Source organism: Apteryx rowi, unplaced genomic scaffold (assembly GCF_003343035.1).
Source record: "Apteryx rowi isolate R43461 unplaced genomic scaffold, aptRow1 scaffold_659, whole genome shotgun sequence".
NCBI classification, from domain to species: domain Eukaryota; kingdom Metazoa; phylum Chordata; class Aves; order Apterygiformes; family Apterygidae; genus Apteryx; species Apteryx rowi.
The window spans coordinates 416313-438469 of record NW_020450937.1 but is presented as its reverse complement, the minus strand read 5'-3'; the positions used below and the strand labels follow the sequence as shown (position 1 = coordinate 438469).

At 36.9% G+C, this 22157-nt stretch overlaps 1 protein-coding gene across 12 annotated transcripts in view; it reads left to right on the top strand.

The window, feature by feature from the left end:
* ATXN10 (ataxin 10) overlaps positions 1 to 22157 on the top strand; it is a 108103-nt gene that overhangs the window by 37242 nt on the left and 48704 nt on the right. For 11 of the 12 annotated variants that reach the window (XR_003256523.1, XM_026085044.1, XM_026085038.1 and 8 more), the window contains 4 exons: positions 6155 to 6235; positions 13069 to 13234; positions 18500 to 18608; positions 21956 to 22125. Coding sequence is in view for 11 of the 12 variants with exons in the window: in XM_026085044.1 (XP_025940829.1) it covers positions 6155 to 6235; positions 13069 to 13234; positions 18500 to 18608; positions 21956 to 22125 (526 nt within the window). In the remaining variant the exon portion in view is untranslated. The remainder of the gene's footprint in view (positions 1 to 6154; positions 6236 to 13068; positions 13235 to 18499; positions 18609 to 21955; positions 22126 to 22157) is intronic. The other variant, XM_026085041.1, reaches the window with a different exon arrangement.

Here is a 22157-nt window from a genome sequence, read left to right as displayed (position 1 = left end):
AGTCTTGCCCTGAATATTTGGATCTTCATTTGGGCTTGTAAAAAGCGCCCAGAGCTTGCTGCTTTCAGGATGTTTCAAGGATTATGGTGTTAAAGAATATTCTTCAAAGAGTATACCTTTGCAAAGACACTTGGCTCTGCAGAAACAAGTTAGCAAGTTTCATTTCCTTGATTTGATTTATGGCATACGCTAATTAAATGATCCTATCTCCCTGACTATTCTTTGTGCAATTTTTTTCTAGAAAATGCATGATCCTTTGTCTGAAACATGCACGTACTATCTAGGCCAGTAGCTTAAGAATCAATATCTGCTAGCTTTGGTGGAAGACATGCGTGCTGCTACAGCCTGGTGCTTGTGTGACCATTCCTATACTCTCTGGAGTCCTGAGGCCTTGCCCTGTAAGGCAGACTCCCCCTTTGAGGGGTTGGTTATGATCTGCTGCCTACAGCTTGTGCTGCTCATGATCACTGTTGTGGGATTGGCATTCTCTCTAAAATATTATCTTGGACGTGGAAAGCTTTTAAACCTGTAAGCCTAACTTGTTTTACTTCTACCTTCTTGTGATTTTTTTTTCCTTTTAGTTTTACTTAGTTCTCTTGCTCTCTTTTATAGCCAGTATATTCCTTCCTCCCTATTCCTTAACAGCAGAAGGTTTGTCTGTTAAACTGTGATCAGTCTTCCTGCATTATGCAGCTTTTGGTATCACTTCTTCCACTCTATATTCTATCATCTGATTCCATTCAAATGGATGAGCATTGTTTTCAAGCCCTAGTGAGACAGTAATCTATTTTATGTGTTTTTTCATCTTTCCAATATGCCTCCATAATGGTATACTGATGTTACTCTCCTGAAGCGTTGATACATTAAGTTGAAAATATCTGAAACATTTAAGCAAATATGCTTATTACACAAGCTGATGCTCTTTACAGCGCTTCTGTCTTTCAGCAGCTGCTGCCTACCTAAGGATACTATCTGGGAAGTGGATAGATCCTTCCTTTAGGAAACAAAGCTGGACCACACTGCTCACTAACTGAAGTGTATTTCCCACTCCATTGCATGTGATTACAAACAAGATCTGGAGAGTCGATTGTAACAAACTCCCTTGCTGCAGTTCCAAGGGAAGAAGAAAGCACAGGTAGTATCCAGTGTCATCTGTGCAGTACTTTGAAAAAGCTTGCCAGTGCTGCCTTTTCTCCTGTAAAAACTGTTTTTTAAACATGCAGATAGCTCTGCCTTAGGCTCTGGAAAATCATGGAGCCTTTAAAGAGTCTTTCCTCTGTGTGTCTCCCCCCCCCCCCCCCCCCCCNCATCTACTCCCTTTTGGGTTTGTATTAATCAACAGCAGAAAAGCATGTCACACAGCTTAGAGGCTACTGTATTTAGAAGAGAAACCAACATAGAATGCCACATGAGATCTATTTTAGAATATTGAACCTGCAAACATATGTGTTTTGTAAAATAATTAGGAAAAAGTAGTACAAAATTACATTATAATTTATCCTGACCGAGACCAATGTGTATTCTAAAAGCTGTTTATTTTAGAAATACTTTGGTGGTGCCATTAGAGATGAGAGTATAGCTTGTGTCATCAGTTTTTCCAAGTGTATGCATGGAGCAGTGTAACTACTACAAAAAGAAAAACAGGTTGCATTTTTGATTCCTGAAGAGCAAGGAACAAAAATCCTCCATTTTAAAATAAGAGGCGTAGTACGCCTTTTGGCCTCTGGAAAAAATGATATTAAGAGTGTGGTCAGCTGTTTGGCATTGGAAGTAAGGTTTTCTGAACATCTACTTTCTCTTCTTGAAACCACAGTCCAATGATGACTGTAAAGATTAGGATGTGGGGTTCCCCCTCCCCGTTTTTTGCCTTTGGTTATTTTGTCCTGGCTTATGGAAAGAAGTGTGGACAGAAACTAGTGCTCCTGTGGCAAGGAGTCTTGCCCATGGGCACAGATTTAAAGGGAAAGATGGAACTTCTCAGTAGAGTGCTTGGTGCTTAATTGGTATGCATGTGGTGCAGAAACCAGAAAATGTTACCTTTTTTCATTTTGGGCTGGCAACTTCTGGCTCTTCTCCTCTCTGACAATTTAGGATGTCCTTCCCCACCTCTTCCCCTCCTACTCTCCAGAAAGTAATTTTTATTCTTAATTCCAGGAAAGTTGGAGTTATGTTGCAGGTTCCAAGTTCAACTGTGGTTTTAAATAGTACTGACAATTGGAAAAGTTTCCTTAATGGAGTGATCCGAGTAGTTTCTACTTTCTATTTGCAGTAGCAGCATATTGGCACAGATTTACCCAGTCTTTTAAGGCCCAGTCTTGCACATTCGTCTTGTCACCTCACTCTTAATTGTGTTATTTGTGGAGATGGGAGTTGAGGAAAGTAATTGTATTGTTGTTAATCTTCAAGATTTTGCATGGTAGCTCTTCAGAAAACAGTGATGCCAACTTTGCTCAAGTAAAAATCCATTTCCAGGGCCTTTCAGATGTAGCTATCAAATTGAACAGGACTATTTCCTGAATCAAAGAAATATTACAGATAATCTGAACTCAGTCTTGCATTCATTATGCGTAATCCCTTTTGAAGAAGGAAGGATGTTCCCTTTGTGCTTTGTTCACCTCAAGATTAGAGCACTGTGATGCCTCATCCTTGGTGTTGAACCTTAAATACGGACCTTATATTTCTTTTGAGCAAAAAGTGTTTTAGTGCTGATGTTTGTGGGCAGGGTGGATTATCTAGTTTCTAGAGGTCTTTCTGAGAGTGTACATATATTTCATTTGTTATTAAATGGCTTCATTCCTGTAAGTGGATTTTTAAATGGTTTTGATAAGATGCTTGTATTTTTGTGCAAGGACAACAAATTATTTTGCTCCTAAAACACGTTCTGCTCCAAAACAGTTTCTCATGAGGCACGTTGCTTTTGTAGCATCTGAAAAGACTGGTGGATATAGCTTTGAAAGGTTTGCTACCTGAATTTTCTTCTTTCTTCTTCAAAATTTGGATGATTTGTCATGCTAGAGTGAATGTTGAATTTCAAAAACAGTTTGTTAAACTGCAGTAAAAATTGCTATTTCATTCTTACAAATATTCTGGCTTGACCTGCACTATTGTGTGGTGTATGATGGAATATATTTTCTGTTTTGACATCAGAAGAGAAGTTCACTGATTAAACACAGAATCACCATTTCATTTTCTATTCTCTACTGAAATATTTTATTTTTTCCTCATTTTCAGAGACCAAGGACACTGTTCTCTAAAGTTGCTAATGGAATCAAATCAAGTTAATATAGAGCATGACATTTTGCGATAAAGTTGATTGCTTACACCCAGCTTTGATTAGAACAAGCTTAGTGGTCATTTTGGAATATACTGAGCGTAACTGTAGCTTATACCGTTTCATCTTGGCTGCTTCTCAAGTTCCATTTGGTACAATGTAGCCCTTGTGCTATTGTAAAGTCTTTGAACTGAACATCTCCTCCTGTATTTATCTACTATGTAAGCACTTGATTTTTTTAGGATTTTAGCCAAACAATTTTTTAAAAATCAAGAAAATTGGCATATTTAACACTATTCATTTGTTACTGTATTATGCTTACATAACAACTTTAATTTTCACCATTTTCTTCACTAAATTACAGTGGTCCTCCGTTTATCCCAGTGGTTCTGCTCTTGGCCTCCAAACACAGTTTAAATCTCTTACCAGAGTCTTTTGTGTGTATCTGAAATGCCATATTCAGTCAGTAATCCAAAACCAAATGTCTTTTTTTATTTCAAACTTGTGGATGGTCTTACTTTTCCTCTTATTCTCCCCCACCCCAAATGAAAAACAGGAGAGCTGAGGACTGAAGATACTAATTTTTAATTTGCCTCACCTTTGCTTAACTACCACCAAAATTTCTGGACATGGTAGCTGGAGTTAAAAGTGCTGTAGTCCACTACATGTCTCTTCTGTTGACGTCTCTTGGTGATGCTTTTTTAAAATGTGTTAGTGTTCTATTCGTTATGGTGCAACAGTGTAGGAAGAAGATAAGGAAAAAGTGAAGCTTAAATGCGGAAGTAGGAGTTTCTGATGGGTTGCATCATATCTTGTGATTAAAATGATAAATGGAAGTAGATGCTTCTTTATGAGCAGAAACGCTAGTCTGAAATACTCCAGACTCCTCAGGCAGTACAATTCTAGTCTGTAAGGATGTGTCTGAACAAACACAAGAGCATAGACCCAAGTGTTGACTAAATACAGTTCTTCTGGTTTACAATAGTAATCTCTTGTATGCAATTAGCAGCATTATATCTTTTGTGATAATTATTGGTTTATTTCTTAACTGTAAGGCAAATAGTCAAGAAAATATCCCCACAGTAATATTAATTGTGAAAATTAATATTAAAATTTATAGTTCCAACTGCAAAATTGACAAATCTGACTATAGATTTTTTTTCTTTAAATGCAATTTTACCATACTTCGTTGGCAGCAGAAATTTGTATGTTGCAAGGCTAAATACTACTGTGTTTTGCATAGTTGTGATTATTGTGCTTTCTTCTTTTGCAGCTCCAGGTACCTTTTGCTTCTGCTCAAATCCTTAAAAAATAAAATCAGTTGTCATCATTCTGATGATTTAACTGTCGAGAGCTCTTATGCCATGAATTGTTGGCTTAGGAATTGTGGAAGTATTCCTATTGACTGCCATGTTGGTGGCTTGATGAAATTCTGTTGTGTCAGTCTGTATGGCTCAGCGTTGGAATATAGTTGTGGGGTTGACTTTGGGGAAGTCTGTAGGTTAAATTTACTGTTGAGAAACTTGTGAATCAACTCTACACTGATCAGAATACCACTTTTAAGTTGATGATTGCCTATGACTGTACTATTTTTTTTTCCTTGAATGTACGTTATGGTACAGTTAAAAAGAACAAAAAAGTACAGCACTATTTTTTTTTTCCTCCTCAAAAAAGTCTAGTTTACAGTAAGTGAACCAGATGCTCACTAAGTCCACAGTTAGCATTAGAAACATAATAGCTATTAATCTGTTGGACCTCTTGTTCTTCTGTTTCCTCAATTGTTATTGACTATTTGTCCAAAAAATACTTTGTTACAGCTGGAGGACTTCTGTGTGATCTTCCTGCTAGCTATATAGTAGACTATGGATACGCAAAATAAAAAGTCTATAAGCAAAGCAAAAAACAGGGAGGTGGTGGAGGGAATATTAAAAATCCTCAGTTTTCATGTTACTTTATCTGCTCTTGGTCAATAGCTTCATCAGCTCAGAGGATGTTCTGAGCTTTGAGCCTTAGTGATTTTACATTTACTGGATATAGATATTGATTAAAAATGCATGGTTTAGTATGTGTTTAGCTATGTAGTATATATAACACTGTCAGTACTTCTAGAAGTGTAATTTGAAGAAAAAAATATTTGCTCCATTTAGTGGGGGGTTTTTTGTTTGTTTTTTTGTAATGCTGAGACTACACTGCTGGATTGAAATTAGATGGCTAGTGTTTCCTATTGACTGCTATGAAGGACGCTCATGAAGATGATTAATGTAAATGTTGGGTGTTGGCACAAGGGTAGCTCATACTATGAGGTGCTGCCTTGAAGGTATTCGGAAGTTAGATTGTGACATTGGCTGAGATCCTTGTTACACAAGAAAGGTATTTTTGGTAACTTAGGAGTATTTTGCTGCCTTGCATCTGACAAAGCTCTGATGCTTTGTTAGAAACTTTTTTGAAAGGAAAAATTATTTGGGCACTTCCTTTGATTATTTGGTGGGCTTAAAAAACAGTCTTCTGATGAATAGCATATTTTTCAAGCTTGCATTTTGGCTTTTTGCTGAGATCTGTGAAAACTTGGACTGACCATTTATTATTTGAATGGCAGTGTGCCTTTTCTGTAACGAGCAAAAAACTTTGACTAGCTTTCCTTCATTCATTTGAGTAAAAGACTGCTGACTTGATGGGAAATGCCCATTGCTGTAATAGGGAAAATACCAGGAGAACAATGCGCAATTAGTTTGTTATGATTTGTATCTCTTAGCAAATAGGGCAGAAACATATTACATGGCCATCTACAAATAAAAATAACCAGCACCTGGTAGAGTAAATGTAAATTATGTTTTCTTTATAGAACCAGTAATTCATTTTTCTCTTACTCTTTTTTTTCTTTAGGTTCTTGATTGTTACAGATCATTTGCTGAAATGTCCAGAGCTGGTAAAAGCCCTCTATGCCAAACTGAGCAATCAAGAAAGGTAACCCCAAAAACCAATGTGGCTTTTAGTATTTAGCATTCCATATAGAGTATCCTGTTCACATGATTGAAAAACTGTGTGGTTTCATAGTTGGCACAAAATCTCTAAATACATGTTTCTATGTCAGTAATGGTTTTAAATTGGTTGGTTAACATTACAGCTTAGCCACAACTGGCAGTGATTTATGTAGGTTTGCAGAATCCAGGTTGGCGCCATTGCTCAGTAAAGAAATACTTCAAAAAAAAAAAAAAGGGGCAAGATTTCATGCCTGTGCCTTGATTTCATAAGAGCACCACACCCTGCAGTGTTTTACAGCTGTACTTGAAATGTACTCAGCTGTTCATACCCCTGTTGTAATTACAAAAAATTATAAGGAAGCCTGATACCCTGGCTTTACTAAAGCTGGATGTCTACCTAATATTGGTTAGCAGAAACTAAAAAACATAGATGTGAAGATGACTATGATTACTTAATCTTTTAGTATCTCCATTATTAAAAAAAACCTAAATGTTATAACAAACCTTCAGCCTGGAAAGAGAGTAACTAGCTTTCCTTCAAGCATTTGAATAAATGCGTGCTGAATTGATGGAAAATGGCCATTTCTATAATAGGAAAAATACTCATTTACAGTTGCTTTAATAAAGAATGGAGGAAGATAAATTTTATGTTAAGTTAGAATAACAAACACTTGGAAATCTTGTACTATAATTCCACAAGTTCTTTAACAGCTTAAACATCCCGTGATCATATATTTCTCTCTTTCAAAATGGCTACTTTATCCCCCATTCCTGCAGGGAAGCTGCAAGTTCCTGTCTACAGTTTTTGCAGGTAAAAACAATGCAGTAAACAAAGCTCTCTCTTGTCATGTTTTTGTTCATGCATTTTTTGCTGTGACTAAAGCCGCAGTGTTATTAGAAAAGGTGGCTCAGATACTGATCAGAGATTATAAAGAAACAAAAGGAATGACAGTTAAAGAAGGAATATGTTAGGTTGAAAACAGTAGATAAAATACAGTTAACATGTAAGTATGGGGTGTAAGGCAAGGAATAGGAGTGGCAAGGAGGGAAAAAAAATTTTCTCCTTTGTTCATGCTGACCAAACAGGAGGGAGTATGAGCTGTGTGCTTACTGTTCGTAGAAGTAGGGCTTCCTTAACCAGATAGTTAATTGGAAAGACTATATTAAGGCAATGAACTAGGTTTATTTCTTTCGGGGGATGTCATGATTTCCCCCCTCCCCCCTCCCTTAATTCCCCTTGAGGACGGCCGGGACTGTGTAAGGTTGCTAATTTGTTCTTAGAACAATGGATAGCTTTGTACGTCTAAACAGTTTCTAGAAAGGTCTCAGATGGATTCACTTGCATGTACCATGCTACTTAGGGTATTATGCTACTTTGGCTGAAAGGCGTTTTGTGTAGGCGTATGGATGTTCACACTGGATGGCTAGTCACAGGATATTCACCAAATTTATTATCAGTTGCAAGAGTTCTACAACTCAAGTAAAGTTAACTATGTTTTCCAAAAAGATAGTCACAGTACAGTTTATTATGAATTTGCTGCTACTTAATTGACTATCAAACATACTGAAGTATGTGTTGTAGAAATAGTCCTTTTGCATCTGACCTATAGAAGAACACCCAGCAGTAGCATCTCTGTATATAACTTTTTAACATATTTAAGAATGCATTCCTTTGAGATATATGAGAAGACAAATCAAATTTAGATAAAAACATTTTGACTATCATTAAGTGGTGGGGAAAAAAAGTGACCGTGTAAACCAAAGCATAGGGAATTCATTGTTTCAAAATGAGAAGAGGAGCCTTCACCGCAAGAGTGCCGTGTTGGGCATCCATGAAGGCTGACCGCGTCCTTTCTTCATTCATATGACAGATGTGGTATTGAGGTGTCTGGGCAAGGCAGCTTGAGCCATGAATAAATGGTAACTGTTACAGTATTCTGTATCATGGATGTTGAATACATTTAAATCTGTTTACTGAAAAGTAGTGAACTATGCTGAGAAAGTTTGCTAATAACGTACATTAGTGGTGACTTTTTTTTTTAAAAGCTGGCAGTTGCCTTAGATAACCAAAGTATATGCAGTTGCATAACCGCAGTATTTGCACTATTTCCAGTATTTGCACTATTTAAAGTATTTCCTGTAATTGAAATCTAGTGTATTTGTGATATTGTGGCCATGGCATGTGCCAAGAAGTAGCTCTTCTTGTTGCAGAAGTGAATCTGGGACATAAACTTTCAATTAAAAGACAAACTCTGACTTCTGGACAATTTTTTCTTTCATTTCCAAACCAAATTTAAGTGATTTGCTGTTGCATGTCTGAGTTTGCAGATGGCCTGAAATAAGTACTGTGAAAATATGATCAGCTTTTTTAATGGTATTCTGGCTCTGAAAAGTATATGATGGTGTGACAATGCTTGCTATTTCTCTGCAGGTGATTAGTGCAGAAACATATGGCTACGGTATTGAGCCAAAAGGCTGTAAAGATGTTTGAATTCTTTACCAGATTTGAGATGTGCACATGTGCACAAGTATTTGGCAAAAGTATTTAGAAAAAGCCTATTTTGTTTTAATCTATGCTAGCCTTGAGCATGGACAACATAAGTTAATGCCTTGATAGTCTAATTACATTGTAAAATCTTCAAAATGTGTACATCTGTGTTGTCCCTTCTGAAGAGGAATACTCTTGCTTTCATTAATAGCAACAAAATACAGAACCAAAAGGCTTGAGATTTTTTTTAGGTTGCTTAACTATTTGCATCTTTAAAACTTACAGATTTGATTATTTCATGTAAAGTGTTCTCAGTGATGTAGCCATTGAGAGCATCACCAGCAGTGCAATGGGCGCTCAAACAGGGTAACTGGCACCGACGAAATAGCTGAAGGAGAACTGGATTATATATTCCTCCATGAATTTAACAATTTTGAGTCAGTTACATTTTAATGGGATGCTTTCAAGCATGGTTTGAAGACAAGAGAATTGGAAAATTGAGAAAGGACCTAATTTGTCTCATAAAAACATTATTTTTAGTGAAGTTTTTCAGGAAAAAAAAAACCTGTCCAATGTGTCAGAGAAGAATGTTCAAAATGTCTGGCATTTCTTAAGAGTGTGTAAACCAAACATATTTGATGCAAAAATTGTTTAGAGACAGTATATTGATAGATTTTATAATACTGTTTTTGGACAAGCTTAGTAGAATTTCATTTTAATTTGAAATAACGAGCTTCGAGATTTAAATTGTGCTTTAATGGTGAGCTTTATTTGCAAACTCTGGGAGGCAGCAGTGTGTTTCACCAATTGCAAATACTTAGCAGTAGTTCAAAGTTATTGACAATTTGGTCAGGTTCAGGAGGAACTGGATTAAATTTGGATATAGAAAAAATGCAAGAGTTTGATTAAAAATCTTCCTAAATTGGGCCTTAAAAAAAAGGAAGGATGTCGCTTTCTGGTGTGATCATTTTCAAGTAGAGCAAAAGGTTTGTTAACATCTTCGTCAGAAATCAAATGTTGCTGAACTTTGATTCTGGGCACTGAAAGGAACGTTATTTGTGGAAAGCAAAGTATCCAGCTGGCTTCTGCCTAGCTGTGTGGTGGAGTCCTGGAAGCGGTGTTCCATACTGAGAGCTCCTTGACCATGGTGGGTGGATCTTTATGAAACATTGGCTTCAAGAAACAATTCAGAGTACCTGAGTAAGAAACCAGCCGGTTGGTACCTGCAGACAGTTGTAAAAACTTAACAGACTAAAGGATTTGAACACTTATTCTGAGAAGTGGTGACAGGGTCACAGAGCAAGCTGGCAGAAAATCTTTCACAATTGAATACAACCAGAATCCTTTGCGTGAATCTGAGAAGATCAGATAACTAAAATGCAGCAAAGATAGGAGGCACCCAGCTGGGAGAGATTAGAACACAAGCCTGTGGGAAAGAGGATTTAAAGGTGAAAGACCAGTGGAGTATGAAACTAAACTTGGGGCATGTCTCTTGTATCAATGAACCCTCCTTTCAAATATTACATGCCAAAGTAATGAAAAATGGTGGGATTTCCTGTGGTGGGCATCACATCTACCCTAGATCAGGGCAGGGGGAGTATTCAAAGTGAGAAAATAGGAAGACAGCCGTTGTAACCAGGGGTTTATTGGGAGGGAGGAAGCAGTGAATGTAGGACATACCTGATTTAGGCAAAGAGAATAATTTTACTGGCCTGCCACATGTCAGCAGATATATATGCAAATGGGAGAGTCAGAAAGTAGGTAGAAAAAGCACCTTTAATATACTACCAAAAATAGCAGGGCTTTCTTCTTGAATGAGCCTTCACACAGTGGATCCTGGTAAACAATATTGTTCCAAGGCACCAGCTGTTTTTTGGCTCTACCTAGATGTGAGACATTTTTTCTAAGAGCTCTAAAGCTGTAGCAGCCTTAGTGTAGATACTTACTGACTCTGGGGAATGGTAAATGACCAACAGACGAACTTTGTCTAAACCTCATAAAATTACCTTTACTGTGAAGAAGATAAAAGGCTAGGAAAAAAAACAATCCTCAAACATATTATACGGAATTATCAGATATTGAACTGAGTGTTATGAAGATTCTTGACGAGACATGCAGAAACTGGCACAAACAGTTGTCATGTTTGACTGGCTGAAGAATTGTTGTGAGATAATATAAAAGAAATCTGCAAATGAGAAATTGTTTGAGCAAACTAACTTGGAAAGATTGTAGGGAGTCTTGGAAGAAGACTGAGAGAAACAATAGAAGAAAGGAGTGTAAGGGAGCTTGCACTGGAACAAAAAGCATTGCTCTCAGGAAATTCTTGGCCGAGTGGCAAGGCTTGCTTGAAATTCAGAGGAAGGGTGGGCATATCCTGAATGGCTGTGCCTGGAAGAAAACTCAAAAACAGTCTTGGCATGTGAATGTTTAAAGAGAACAGGAACCTTTGAAAGAAATTACATACAGGTGTTTTCAGGTCACTCCTATTTCTTCAGAAGGATTATGATTATCTAAGAAGGCACATGATTATGTTGCTGGAGGAAGAGTAATGCAAAAAGGGGGTTAGGAAGCTATTTCCTTATTGCCAATAATTTTCTCTAAAAGAGCCTATCAGAGTATGTGGTCACCCTCCAACTTCTCTACAGAATGATTGTTTGTCTTTTTAAAAGGCGTATTTGGATTATTAGTTCAGGAACAGCTGATTGTATTTCTGTTATGCAGGAGACGATACTGTTTTGGAATAGTTCCAGTCATAAAATCTGTGAGCAGCCTCTTTTCTTAGCTGAGAATATACCTGAAAAGCTTTAAACTCAGTAAGAACTTCCATCTTGGGGATAAAAGACATCTGTGCACTCCACCTGATTTTAGTATAGTATGCCAAATCTGAAAACCTTCATACAGTCTGGGATGCTGGATAACCTACCTCTAGTAGTTTGTAGATGAGCAAGTGTATGGTACCCGATGTTAACCTGTAGAACAGACATAACTGTTCTGTTTTGGTGCTTCATCACCTACGTAAGTAAAGCCTGTAAGAGAGGTTAGCAGTGTTTGACAATGTTCTGTCATGAGTCCCTTTCCCAAATATGTTGAGCACATTTCTGTGCTATCGTGTTGAAAAGACTTTTTGTGCTCATTCAGATAACTGTTTAATCCAGCTTTATTAGTGACACATAAGGTTGAGTTTAGCAAGAACTGAGTAGCTGTTACTTGATTAATAGAGGTGGGTTTTTTGAGGTTAGTAAAGCAGTGACCATGCTTTTTCCACAGAAAAAGACATTTTTCTTCCCCTTGTGACAGCTGGCTTGGTAAATTAAAAACAAACAAACAAGCAAAAAAAATTTGAACTACTTCATATGTTTAAATGTCAGTCCTTCCATTGCAAATACTTGGCAATGGAATTGCAAATATTTAAGTCAAAAAAACCTCTGAGCCTGCTCTTGGATTCATTCAATAAATAGAGCTCTTTCAGGTTGAGAGAATTGCAATGTAACCTTACTATTCCATGTTCTCTTCTTTGCTGAAATTTAACAGGGAAGCTGTAGTAGGGCCACTGCCATATTAAAGTTCTGTTTCCTCAATATACTCTGTTGAGAGTTTACCATAAAAACATGAAGGGATATCAGAAATAAAACAACATTAAAACTGTTAAAATAAATGAGTCAGGGACATTTTATAGAGCAACTTCTTTATGTATCCACTTACTGGCTGGTTTAATGCACTGAATAACTCTCAGTGGGTATATGGATAATTAACTTGGATTTATTATAGTCCATCTAGTGGCAATTATGAAACAGCTGCATAGAACTGAGTGTACACATCAATTTTTTTTCTCCTGTTTCTGCTCAGAATTGTTTTGGGTTGGAAAGGACAGTTAGTGAAGGACTGCATGCAAGGCAAGGGCTGTGAAAAGCTGATATTTTCAAACGGAAGCTGTCGAATAGTCTGTTTATTTTGTTGAACTTAACAGCAGCTTTTAAAAGCTGCTTCAGTGGAAATTTTAGACAAGCATATGCAGTCACCATAATTTTACTTTAGGACATAAAAATTTAAAAATGGAAATAGACTTGAGGAAAATATGGATTTCACTGGCTAGATTGTATTAATTGAATGATGAATTGAATTTAATGCTGTGCAGAAATAAACCAGGATATATGGTGAACAGGAACTGATCGTCAGTGTTTTTAAGAAAATTTTTTAATATCAAATTTGTTTAAAAATGCTGATTTTTTTTTTTTCAGATATCATTTTTAACAACCATATCTGCATATTCTACTGTTAACTCTATAAGGCTTAGTGAATTCGGTTAACAAGTTGTTTTCTAATTCTAGAGTTACTTTGTTAGAACTGATAATGGCGAAAATAAGTGAGAAGAACCCTCTTACCAATGAAGAAATGATTGTGTTCTTGAGACATGCTGACTTCCTTGCAGGCTGTTTCCAGGAGAAATGTCAAGCTGTGCTAAAGTTGACTTCTGCAACAGATGCCCAAGATGAGGTACAACTGATAAAACATTACAGTGTTAAAATCTGAAGTCATGACTCTGCATTGCCACTAGTACATAAAATCACAGTTACCATTTCTATATGTTTCAAGGTTTCCTTTATATTGGTAAAGCAGTGGCAGTGTTCACTGGTAAATTTGTAAGACAGCAGGCAAGGATTTGGAGATTAGTTTTTGAGAATTTGAGGATGACAAAGGATCCACTACTTCGAGATAAAAATACGTCTGCCATGTAAAATATCTCAAATTTATCTTAAAATATCTTAATTTGATATCTTAAGATATCAATATCTTAATTTGTCAGATATTTGGGGATTTTATTATGCTCTTGCTAGACATCACTTCTGTAATTATTTTACTTTGTGAATTACATTTTATTCAAATATGAATCCAAACTTCGGATATTTTTTGTATATATGGGAGGAGAACAGCATCTCTGCATTTTTCTTTAAATTAGTTTGAAATAAATGTAAATATAGTAAATGCTTTTTTTTTTCCTTAACAGTGCTAAACTAAATAAATCTTAGGGTTTTTTCTTTTTTTATTCCTTTACTTAAATAACAGCATTTGATGTTTTTTTGATTATATAGTTTTTGATTATATAGTTTGATTTGATTATAAAGTTCCCAAATACTAGTTCTTTGAACTTGCAGTTGGCTATTTGCATGGCAGGTGTTCCCAATCTGTTCGGGACCCAGAACACCAAGTTCTGATCACAGAAGGCTATGTAATGTGTGTGATCAGCTCAGTACAGGGGCAGCTGCCTGAAAAATGTGGTGATGCTCCCTACTAGTGAGGGCTTTAGTCCCCGACTCTTTTCCCCATTCCCCAACAATTTGGGGCTGCATGGTGGGCCTTGCGTGGTGCTGACAAGGTGGCACTCCTCGGGCCATTTAGGTCCACAGCCTCAAGTCGCAGAGCTTTCTGGGCTGTTGGTGGCAGACAGCTCCTGTCTCCAGCACCCAGGCGCTCAACTCAACTCCAGTCCACTTGAATGGGATCTGTTATTGCCTCAGGCTTAATGAGCCGGTTCTATTGAGGATGGCCACAATGAAGTCCCTTTGCAAGCTAAATAGGAAGGCTTTTATGGGTCACGAATGGCTTGTGAGCTGCACTTTGGGAACCTCTGATGCAGAGTTGAGTTCTGGATGGCCTTATTTTATTTCCTTCTTATGAAGTATCCAAGAGCTGCTGGCTACTTGCCATACCATATAGTACAATAAGGAGGTTTAGACCATCTAAGGATAGAGATCTTTTAAAATAATCTATTCTTTTACTTCTTCTACTTATTTTCAACAAACTGCTTAAAGAAAGTACCTAACAATGCCTTTGGGAGTACAGAGAGCAATTGACACCCTAAATTGCAGTATACTTATTGGTGCTGCATTAGGTCACTGTATTCTGAACAGGGGTGCTGGTTGTATTGCTATCAGTTCTGGATCCCTTTGTATACAACAAGTTAGAGTTTTGATGGTTTTAGCTGGTGTGAGTTTTCGTTTTCTCCTTAAAAAAAAAAAAAAACTAGCCAGAAGACTTAAAGTCTGAGAAACCCTAATATGTGTTGGTCACACAGAATCACAGAATCRCTGAGGTTGGAAGGGACCTCTGGAGATCATCTAGTCCAACCCCTCTGCTCAAGCAGGGTCACCTAGAGCATATTGCACAGGATTGCATCCAGGCGGGTTTTGAATATCTCCAGAGAAGGAGACTCCACTACCTCTCAGGGCAACCTGTTCCAGTGCTCTGTCACCCTCACAGTGAAAACGTATTTCCTCATGTTCAGATGGAATTGTCTGTGTTTCAGTTTGTGCCCGTTGCCTCGCGTCCTGTCGCTGGGCACCACTGAAAAGAGTCTGGTCCCATCCTCTCGACACCCTCCCTTCAGATACTTGTACACATTAGACTTAGTAAAACATTGTTTTAATTTCTTTTAATTCCTTGAGTTCTCACTGATTAGTCATGCTTAGTTTCAGATATGTAGTTAACATATTTGCTTAATAGTTAAAAGTGTTTAAAATGACTGTAGCATTAAAAGATACATTTTCAGAAATGTTACATCTGGCTTCCATCCTGTCAGGGGACCACTATGGTCCGCTGAAATTGTATTACCCAATATGCATGTAGTGGGAAATATTTTATTCTTAAAACAAAATTAACCTGTGATAGTTTCAGGCAGAGAAACTCCTAAGAACATCTCTCATAACAGTAATTTGCAATTAAAATGAAAAAAAACTGATCTTTAACATTATCATATAAAAGCATATGAACAGTGTTATAACTTGCTGGGTCTTGTTTGTTTGTTTGTTTGTTTGTTTTGGCTGAAATGCGTGCAAGAAGTTTATATGTACAAATATGCACAGAAAGGTCCTGTGGAAAGTTACCAAAAATCACTTCATGAGGAAGTGACAGTTGGGTGTATAAGAGAAATTAAAATGGGAAGCAGATCATCAGTATTAGTCTATTCTTATCTGTCCAAGAAAGATAGCTTCCTTTTTCCCCACTCCTTTGTCCCCTTCTCCCCAGAACTCCACTAACCTCTTAGTCTGAGATATCTTAGAAAATTTAATTAACTACTTCCAGAGAAGGTATCAGCTTGGCAGTAAGAGGAAATATACTGAGACAATTCCCTCTTCTTCTTTTTTTCTTTTATTTCTAATCTTGTGTGGTTACTTTCCAAGTATTCTGTGGTTTCAGTTCTTGGAAAAAAAAACATTTGTTTGCACCTAGCAGAAGGTCTCTGTCCAACTTGAAGGTGCTGGGACAGCAGTATTGAGAATACTGCTGTATCAGTTGCCCTGTTAGGTAATGACTTTTTATCCTTCTCTCTCATAAGTATGAGACATGATAAGTTAAATAGCCCTGTTTGGTGGGAAGTATGGCTCATTTAGTGACTGTAACATAAGTCACAAATAGCTGAATAAATCAAAAGAAGTGGCAAAAACAGCTTTAGAAAAGTGTGTGTGTATATACATATATTTATGTGCGTGTGTGTGTATATATTTATACATAACATGCTTGCCATGGGAGAAGAAGAATTCCAACTGAACAAATTCATAGAAACTGTTACTTTTCTTACTAGAAATGATCAAAAAATGATCAAAAAAATAAAAGTATTTTAGTTTTTGCCTAAGAGTTGTATTTAACTGAAAAAATACAATTGTATATGTAGAGTCTGTCATTAAAAATGCTTTAGGCAACATCTGTGCTAATAAACTAAACTATTCCTGGGCTTTTTCTGTGTCCCTGAAGCTAGGTGGCCTGGTCAGGCTATGTCTGTAGTAGTAAGCTGTCTTAGCCTCCAAAATTGGGAGGCCATGCTGAAAGTGTCTTTTGAGAATACCCTTGAGCTGGCCTATCTCCCAAAACATTGTCTGGGTCCCATTCACTGTTTAATTTATTAGGCATATGTGGGTTCCCTAGGGAATCTTGGATCTTGTAGCTCCCATCTCACGCCAGTGCCTACTTTGCTTCTGTAGTGCTTAAATGTATTCTTAAAATACTGCTCCATTATAAGCCTGGTTTTAGCACCAGTCTGCTTTCACTAACTTTCAACCATACTTGCAAAATAAAAACGCTCCTGGGATTTTGAGTTCCTGTTTAACCTCATGGCAAGGAATGGCTTTTCTGGTTCTCTCTTGAAATATGTTAATTTAAAAATTTTTCTATCACTTCCTTATTTACTTCTCAGATTATATCCAAATCAACATGGCTGTCAGTTTTCAAAATAAATTGGGGTGTGAACAGCATCTTCTTGTTGAGGTTAAAAAGGAGGTATCCTACTTTTTTTTGAAAGTATCAAGTTTTATATGTAGAAGACAGCGAACAAAGGCATAAAAAATTAAAAGCATTAAAAAAGTTGTAAAAGAGTAAGAAAAAAAGAAAAAGCCACACCCTGCTCATAGTATCTGCTGCTACAGAGGTTGTATGTGTGAATGGGTAGTGGGATATGCACAGGCAGCAATGGTCTTTGATTTATCACATCTGTTGATACTTGTTTAGAGTTGTAAAGCATATAACCTTTTTTTGTGAAAAGGCAAGTGTTAAGTGCATGAGCTGAAGAGGTTTTTGGTTAAGCTACAGTCTTGTGACAATGCAAAATGAGATAAAAATTGCAAATATCTGCTTACTGCTTTCCTTGAAATACAGTTGAGCTATTCTTTGTTTATACTGCTACAGTGACCAATTTATTTAGAGGCTGATTTTGTACTGTTGAAAGCAATTTATTAAGTAACTTAGGGCAAGACTGTGTCTTGGCTTGTATACCTGTGTGAGGAAGCAAATGGAAATACAGCTTTTGGCACCTGGATCCTCTACCCATTTACTGTCCTCAGCGTAGCAAGGAGCAAAGAATGGATATAATCCTAATACTTAGTGAACATAATTGTTGATGGGTTCAATTGTGTTATATTGATTATATAAATTAAAAAATGTTATACTATTGGTGCAGCCAGAAGTAAATGTCTGTCCATCCCGAACAAGAAGAAAACAAGGTGGAAATAGTTGCTCTGATGTATGTATGAACCTTTTCAAGGTTACTTGCAATTTACATAGCACACCTTGTAAGGAACCAGGGTGCAGTCGCAATCTTGTTCTTGAGCAATATGTGGCATTCCAAATGATTCTGTAAGTGCTGGACTGTCATTCTAAGCACACATCAACACAACCCATGAGGAAAAAATAGTTCTCTGGCTGAATAAATAATATGCAAATAAAATTGTGTCTCTCATACCTAACCAAAATGCTGCATCTGTGATTCCTATCCTATTTACCCAAGAATAATGTAAATTCTCGCAGCCAAAGTTCATTTGACCACAGAACTTTACAGAATTCCTGCGGATAAAAAATTGGTGTCTTGCAGGCAGTGTTTGTGTCTTTAAAGTGGGACACTCCTACTGAATAAACTCAAAGAAAACATTTATACAGAAATAATTTTCTCAGCTAGTAATTTTCTGTATTTCTGCTTTTGGAAGCTACTGTGTTTTTGTTAAAATTTTATCCCTTATGGCTCTGTTTTGTTTTCCCCATGATCTTTCAGGGCACACACTATGTTTGACAGTAGAAAAGAAATTATTGCAATGCAATACATTATCGTTTTTCTAGAAAGGTGTTCCTATTTTACATAAATTCACTCTTTGCAGTTCAAAAGACCTGCAAAGAAACTGAATTGCGGAGAGTTCTTGTCCTTCAGTAGCTTGTCAGATTTTATGTTTATATGTTACCCTTCATAAAACATTTTCAGAAATGTATTTTCATTTACAGGAAGCACTGGTTACAATTCGACTTCTTGACGTTCTTTGTGAAATGACATCAAACAACGGACAGCTAGAACATCTACAAGCTTTGCCTGGGTTGCTTGAAACAGCTGTAGGTGAGTGAAAAGCCACAGAGTTTATGAACTGCTGGCTGGCTTCAAATCATGTTGCTCTGTGAATGAAAACATGTTTTTCACAACTGGTGGTAATTATGATTCTGACCTTTTAATAAAATAAATAGGAGATTGAATTAATCTACATTTTCAAATATTTGATTTGTTCCTGGAATTTTTCTGCTGCTCTACGTGCTCTGTTGGCTCCTATAACCCAACAGAGCCTTTATTCAACTCTCAGCAATGCGCTATTTACATGGTAAGAGTTGTGTAAAGGACAACCGCTTCCTGTGTTCTTCCACTGACTGAATATGTGTTGAAGAACTTCCTCAAGAAGTAGAAATAGGACTTTTCAATGTCTGTTCCCTTCTATTCCCCAAATTCTTGAAAACTGAAACTAAATATGGATTGAAAGTTCTTAATCAAATTCAGTGACTTTTAAAGCTTAGTTTGAAGGAAGTTTTCTTCTGCTAAGAAACAATAAAATAACAGTTTTACAAATAAAATGAAGCCAGGATGGTTCAGAGAGACCCTAAATACTCAGGGAGAAAGGAGGAAGAAGTGTACATGTGACCTGTGCCTTCTTAAGTGCACAGCTTTCTGAGTAACTTGTAAACATTTGTTGGATGTTAGAAAATGAATTATGTAATGTTTTGGCTAAAACAAATGGCTGAAACAGCTGTTTACCGTAACTCTCTATATTGAGATGTTCTGAGGGTCCTCTTTTTAAAAAGAACATTATTTTTGATGATACTCGGGTGCAAAGCTTTATAGCTTACATTAAGACAACTTACAACAATATATTATTTCGTGTGTGTGTGTGTGTTTTGAGGAACCACAAAATGACTACTCATGTCTTCTGAATGGTTGTATAAGTCCTTCAACACAAAAGAGATCTTTGAGCTGCAGATCAGTCTGGTAAGGTTAGCAGTCTGTAGGCCAGTCCTGCTGTCTCTGGCTGTGCATAGACTGACTTTTCTCCCCAGCTGTCTCCAAGCTAGTTAAACATGGGTGCAAACTGTAACATTACTGGCCTGTGCATCCTCCATAGTTCCCAGGCACCCTCAGCCAACAGGAATTTATCAGTTCAGATAGGCTCTCTTTAAACCTGTCTGCTGGCTACAAAGCTCCTTTAATCCTGTAGTCGTTAGATTAGCAAAATGGATGGAGAACTCTGTTATATATCACTACTGAACTGAAGATGTTATAAAAGATTTTCTTTTAATGGAGAGATCTTTTGATGAAGCAGTTGTCTTCAGATAATCTCATGAGCAACCAATCTCCTATTGAAAATGACTGGGTCTAGGTTAATCTGTGGTTACTAGAAAGTCTGAAAGTTTTAGAAAAATATCTGAATGATGTATTATGTATCAACTAAGGAGTGTTCTATTTTCAGTAGAAGAGCAGTACTAAGTTAGACAGCGATACTGCAGTTTTAATGTCTTTAGCATTATCAATAATCTGACTGCACAGTGTTTGGAGATTATCAGCAGGGGGGTGGTCTTTGGACTGAGGAGTTCATCAGAAGGGTTACTCTTTGGGATCATAAGGAAGAATGGCAGACTGAAGTGTTCAGTTGAGAGAGTGGGTGACCTCCTAGGGGGCAGTTGCTGTGTTTCGTTGGATGTGCCCCAGTTGAGAGGAGTGCTGCTCTCTCGGGATTGGCATCATGCGTGGAAGATGACTGCTGTTCTTCTTTTGCTGCACCTCTCTCTCCAGGTCAGATATATAGGTTTGTTCCTCATTTCGTTTTGTCTGCACTGTAGTGAAGTTGGAAGGGTTTTTTTTTAATCTTTCCATTTAGGAGTCCCTTTTATGGGCAGGAAGCAGGTTTGGGAAGACCACTGAATTTCCTCTTTTATGTTCATGTGTAAGGAAGATACTAAGACCACAAGGAAAAGAAGCGCAAAGTGAATGTCATAAGAAGGATGTCTATTTTCATGAATTTGCATGAGCAAACAAATTCCTGTGAGAGAAGATTGAGTTAAATGCTGTTTTCTGATGACATTATTTAGGGGCTACTAGCTTTAGATTGTTTTCCATCTTTCCAAGGATGAGGAGATAGTTTTGTTCTGTCCAGTTCTAAAAACATGAATGAAGAGAAGTGGTAGCTCTCATACAGAAGGCCACTAGGCCCTATTAAAGCATGGCATTTAATTTTTTTTTTTTTTTTTAGTTCAGCTTTTTTAAAACTACCAAAAATTTAGTTATCTGTTTATATCACCATGAAGGCATTGAGATTTTTCTTCAGCCATCTGGGATTGAAATGGTAATATGACGACCTGTGAAGTTTCTTCTAATGTAAATCCAGGAAGTCTAGTGTCCATTCCACTTCAGATGTTGTCACATCTGGAGCAGAAGGAGCATAGCCTTCATTACTGTTTTACCCTGTGCTATAACCTAGTTTTGCTACATCTTTATTGTTCCTGTGTAAGTTGCATGTAGCATCTTTGGGAAGATGTTATGCTGGGCCAATTATTAGTATTGCAGGGCTCTTAGGGGAAAAAATATTCGTGTTTTTAATGTTTGTTTGTTTTTTAATATAGGCACAGCTTCTAGTAAATTGGCTTCTCAACTGTATGGACTATCAGATGCTCATGTGACTTCAACTTTTTTCTGAGTGTGGTCTTTTTATGAAATGTTGTTTTCACACATTTTAGAGTTTCCCTTCTTTCTAGTTTCTCTCAACTGACTGTCCTAAGTGTTTGTTTAGGTCTTCTAAATGGACGGAAAAAGAGAAAAATCCTAGTTGCTGTAAACTAGCATTTAACCTACAGGAGCATTAGTATTTCCCAGTTGACAGGATTATGGTAATCAGTCAAGTATTTGTAATGGTGTGGCAAAGTGCTAGATGAACTGGAAATCTTTTCTCACCCTACTGAGCTCAAAACAGACTGGAGAACAGGAAAAAGTAATTCCATAATTAGCATGTGTTGCTGTGAGGAGTTTGAACTAAAGTAAGTTTTTTAGATAGCTTCTGTTCTTCAAACAATTTAAACCAAACACCAGGTTGTATTTAGAATGCTGGAATCATTAACAATTCCTAAGTTCTGACACTTCAAGTAGAGATGAATGGAATCAGCATTCATACTCGGTGTCTGAACTAAGTCAGCATGTAAAAAGGATGCAAAAATATCTTCTGACTTTGGGACACCTTCATATGGTTATACTAACACAAACTAAAAAAAAAAATTAAGAAAATAAAATTTTCAAACTTCTTTTGACATATTGCTCAATATCTGAAATTTTGTTGATTAACTTTGGAGCTAACAATTTTTAAATGGCAGTAAAGTGCTGTGCAGAGACTAATTTTCATGTGATAATTTATTAAAATGTTTTGTTTTCTTCAGATACCCTGAGATTAACTCATCTTGCTGGGAAACAGGCTGTAAATATTTTCACTGCCACACATGCTATGACAGGGCAGGAAGAAATTTCACACCCAGCTGTGGGTTTTAAATCTCATCTCATTCGTTTGATTGGAAATTTGTGCTACAAAAATAAGGAAAACCAAGACAAGGTAAGATTATCCTTTTTTTTTTTTTTTTTTTT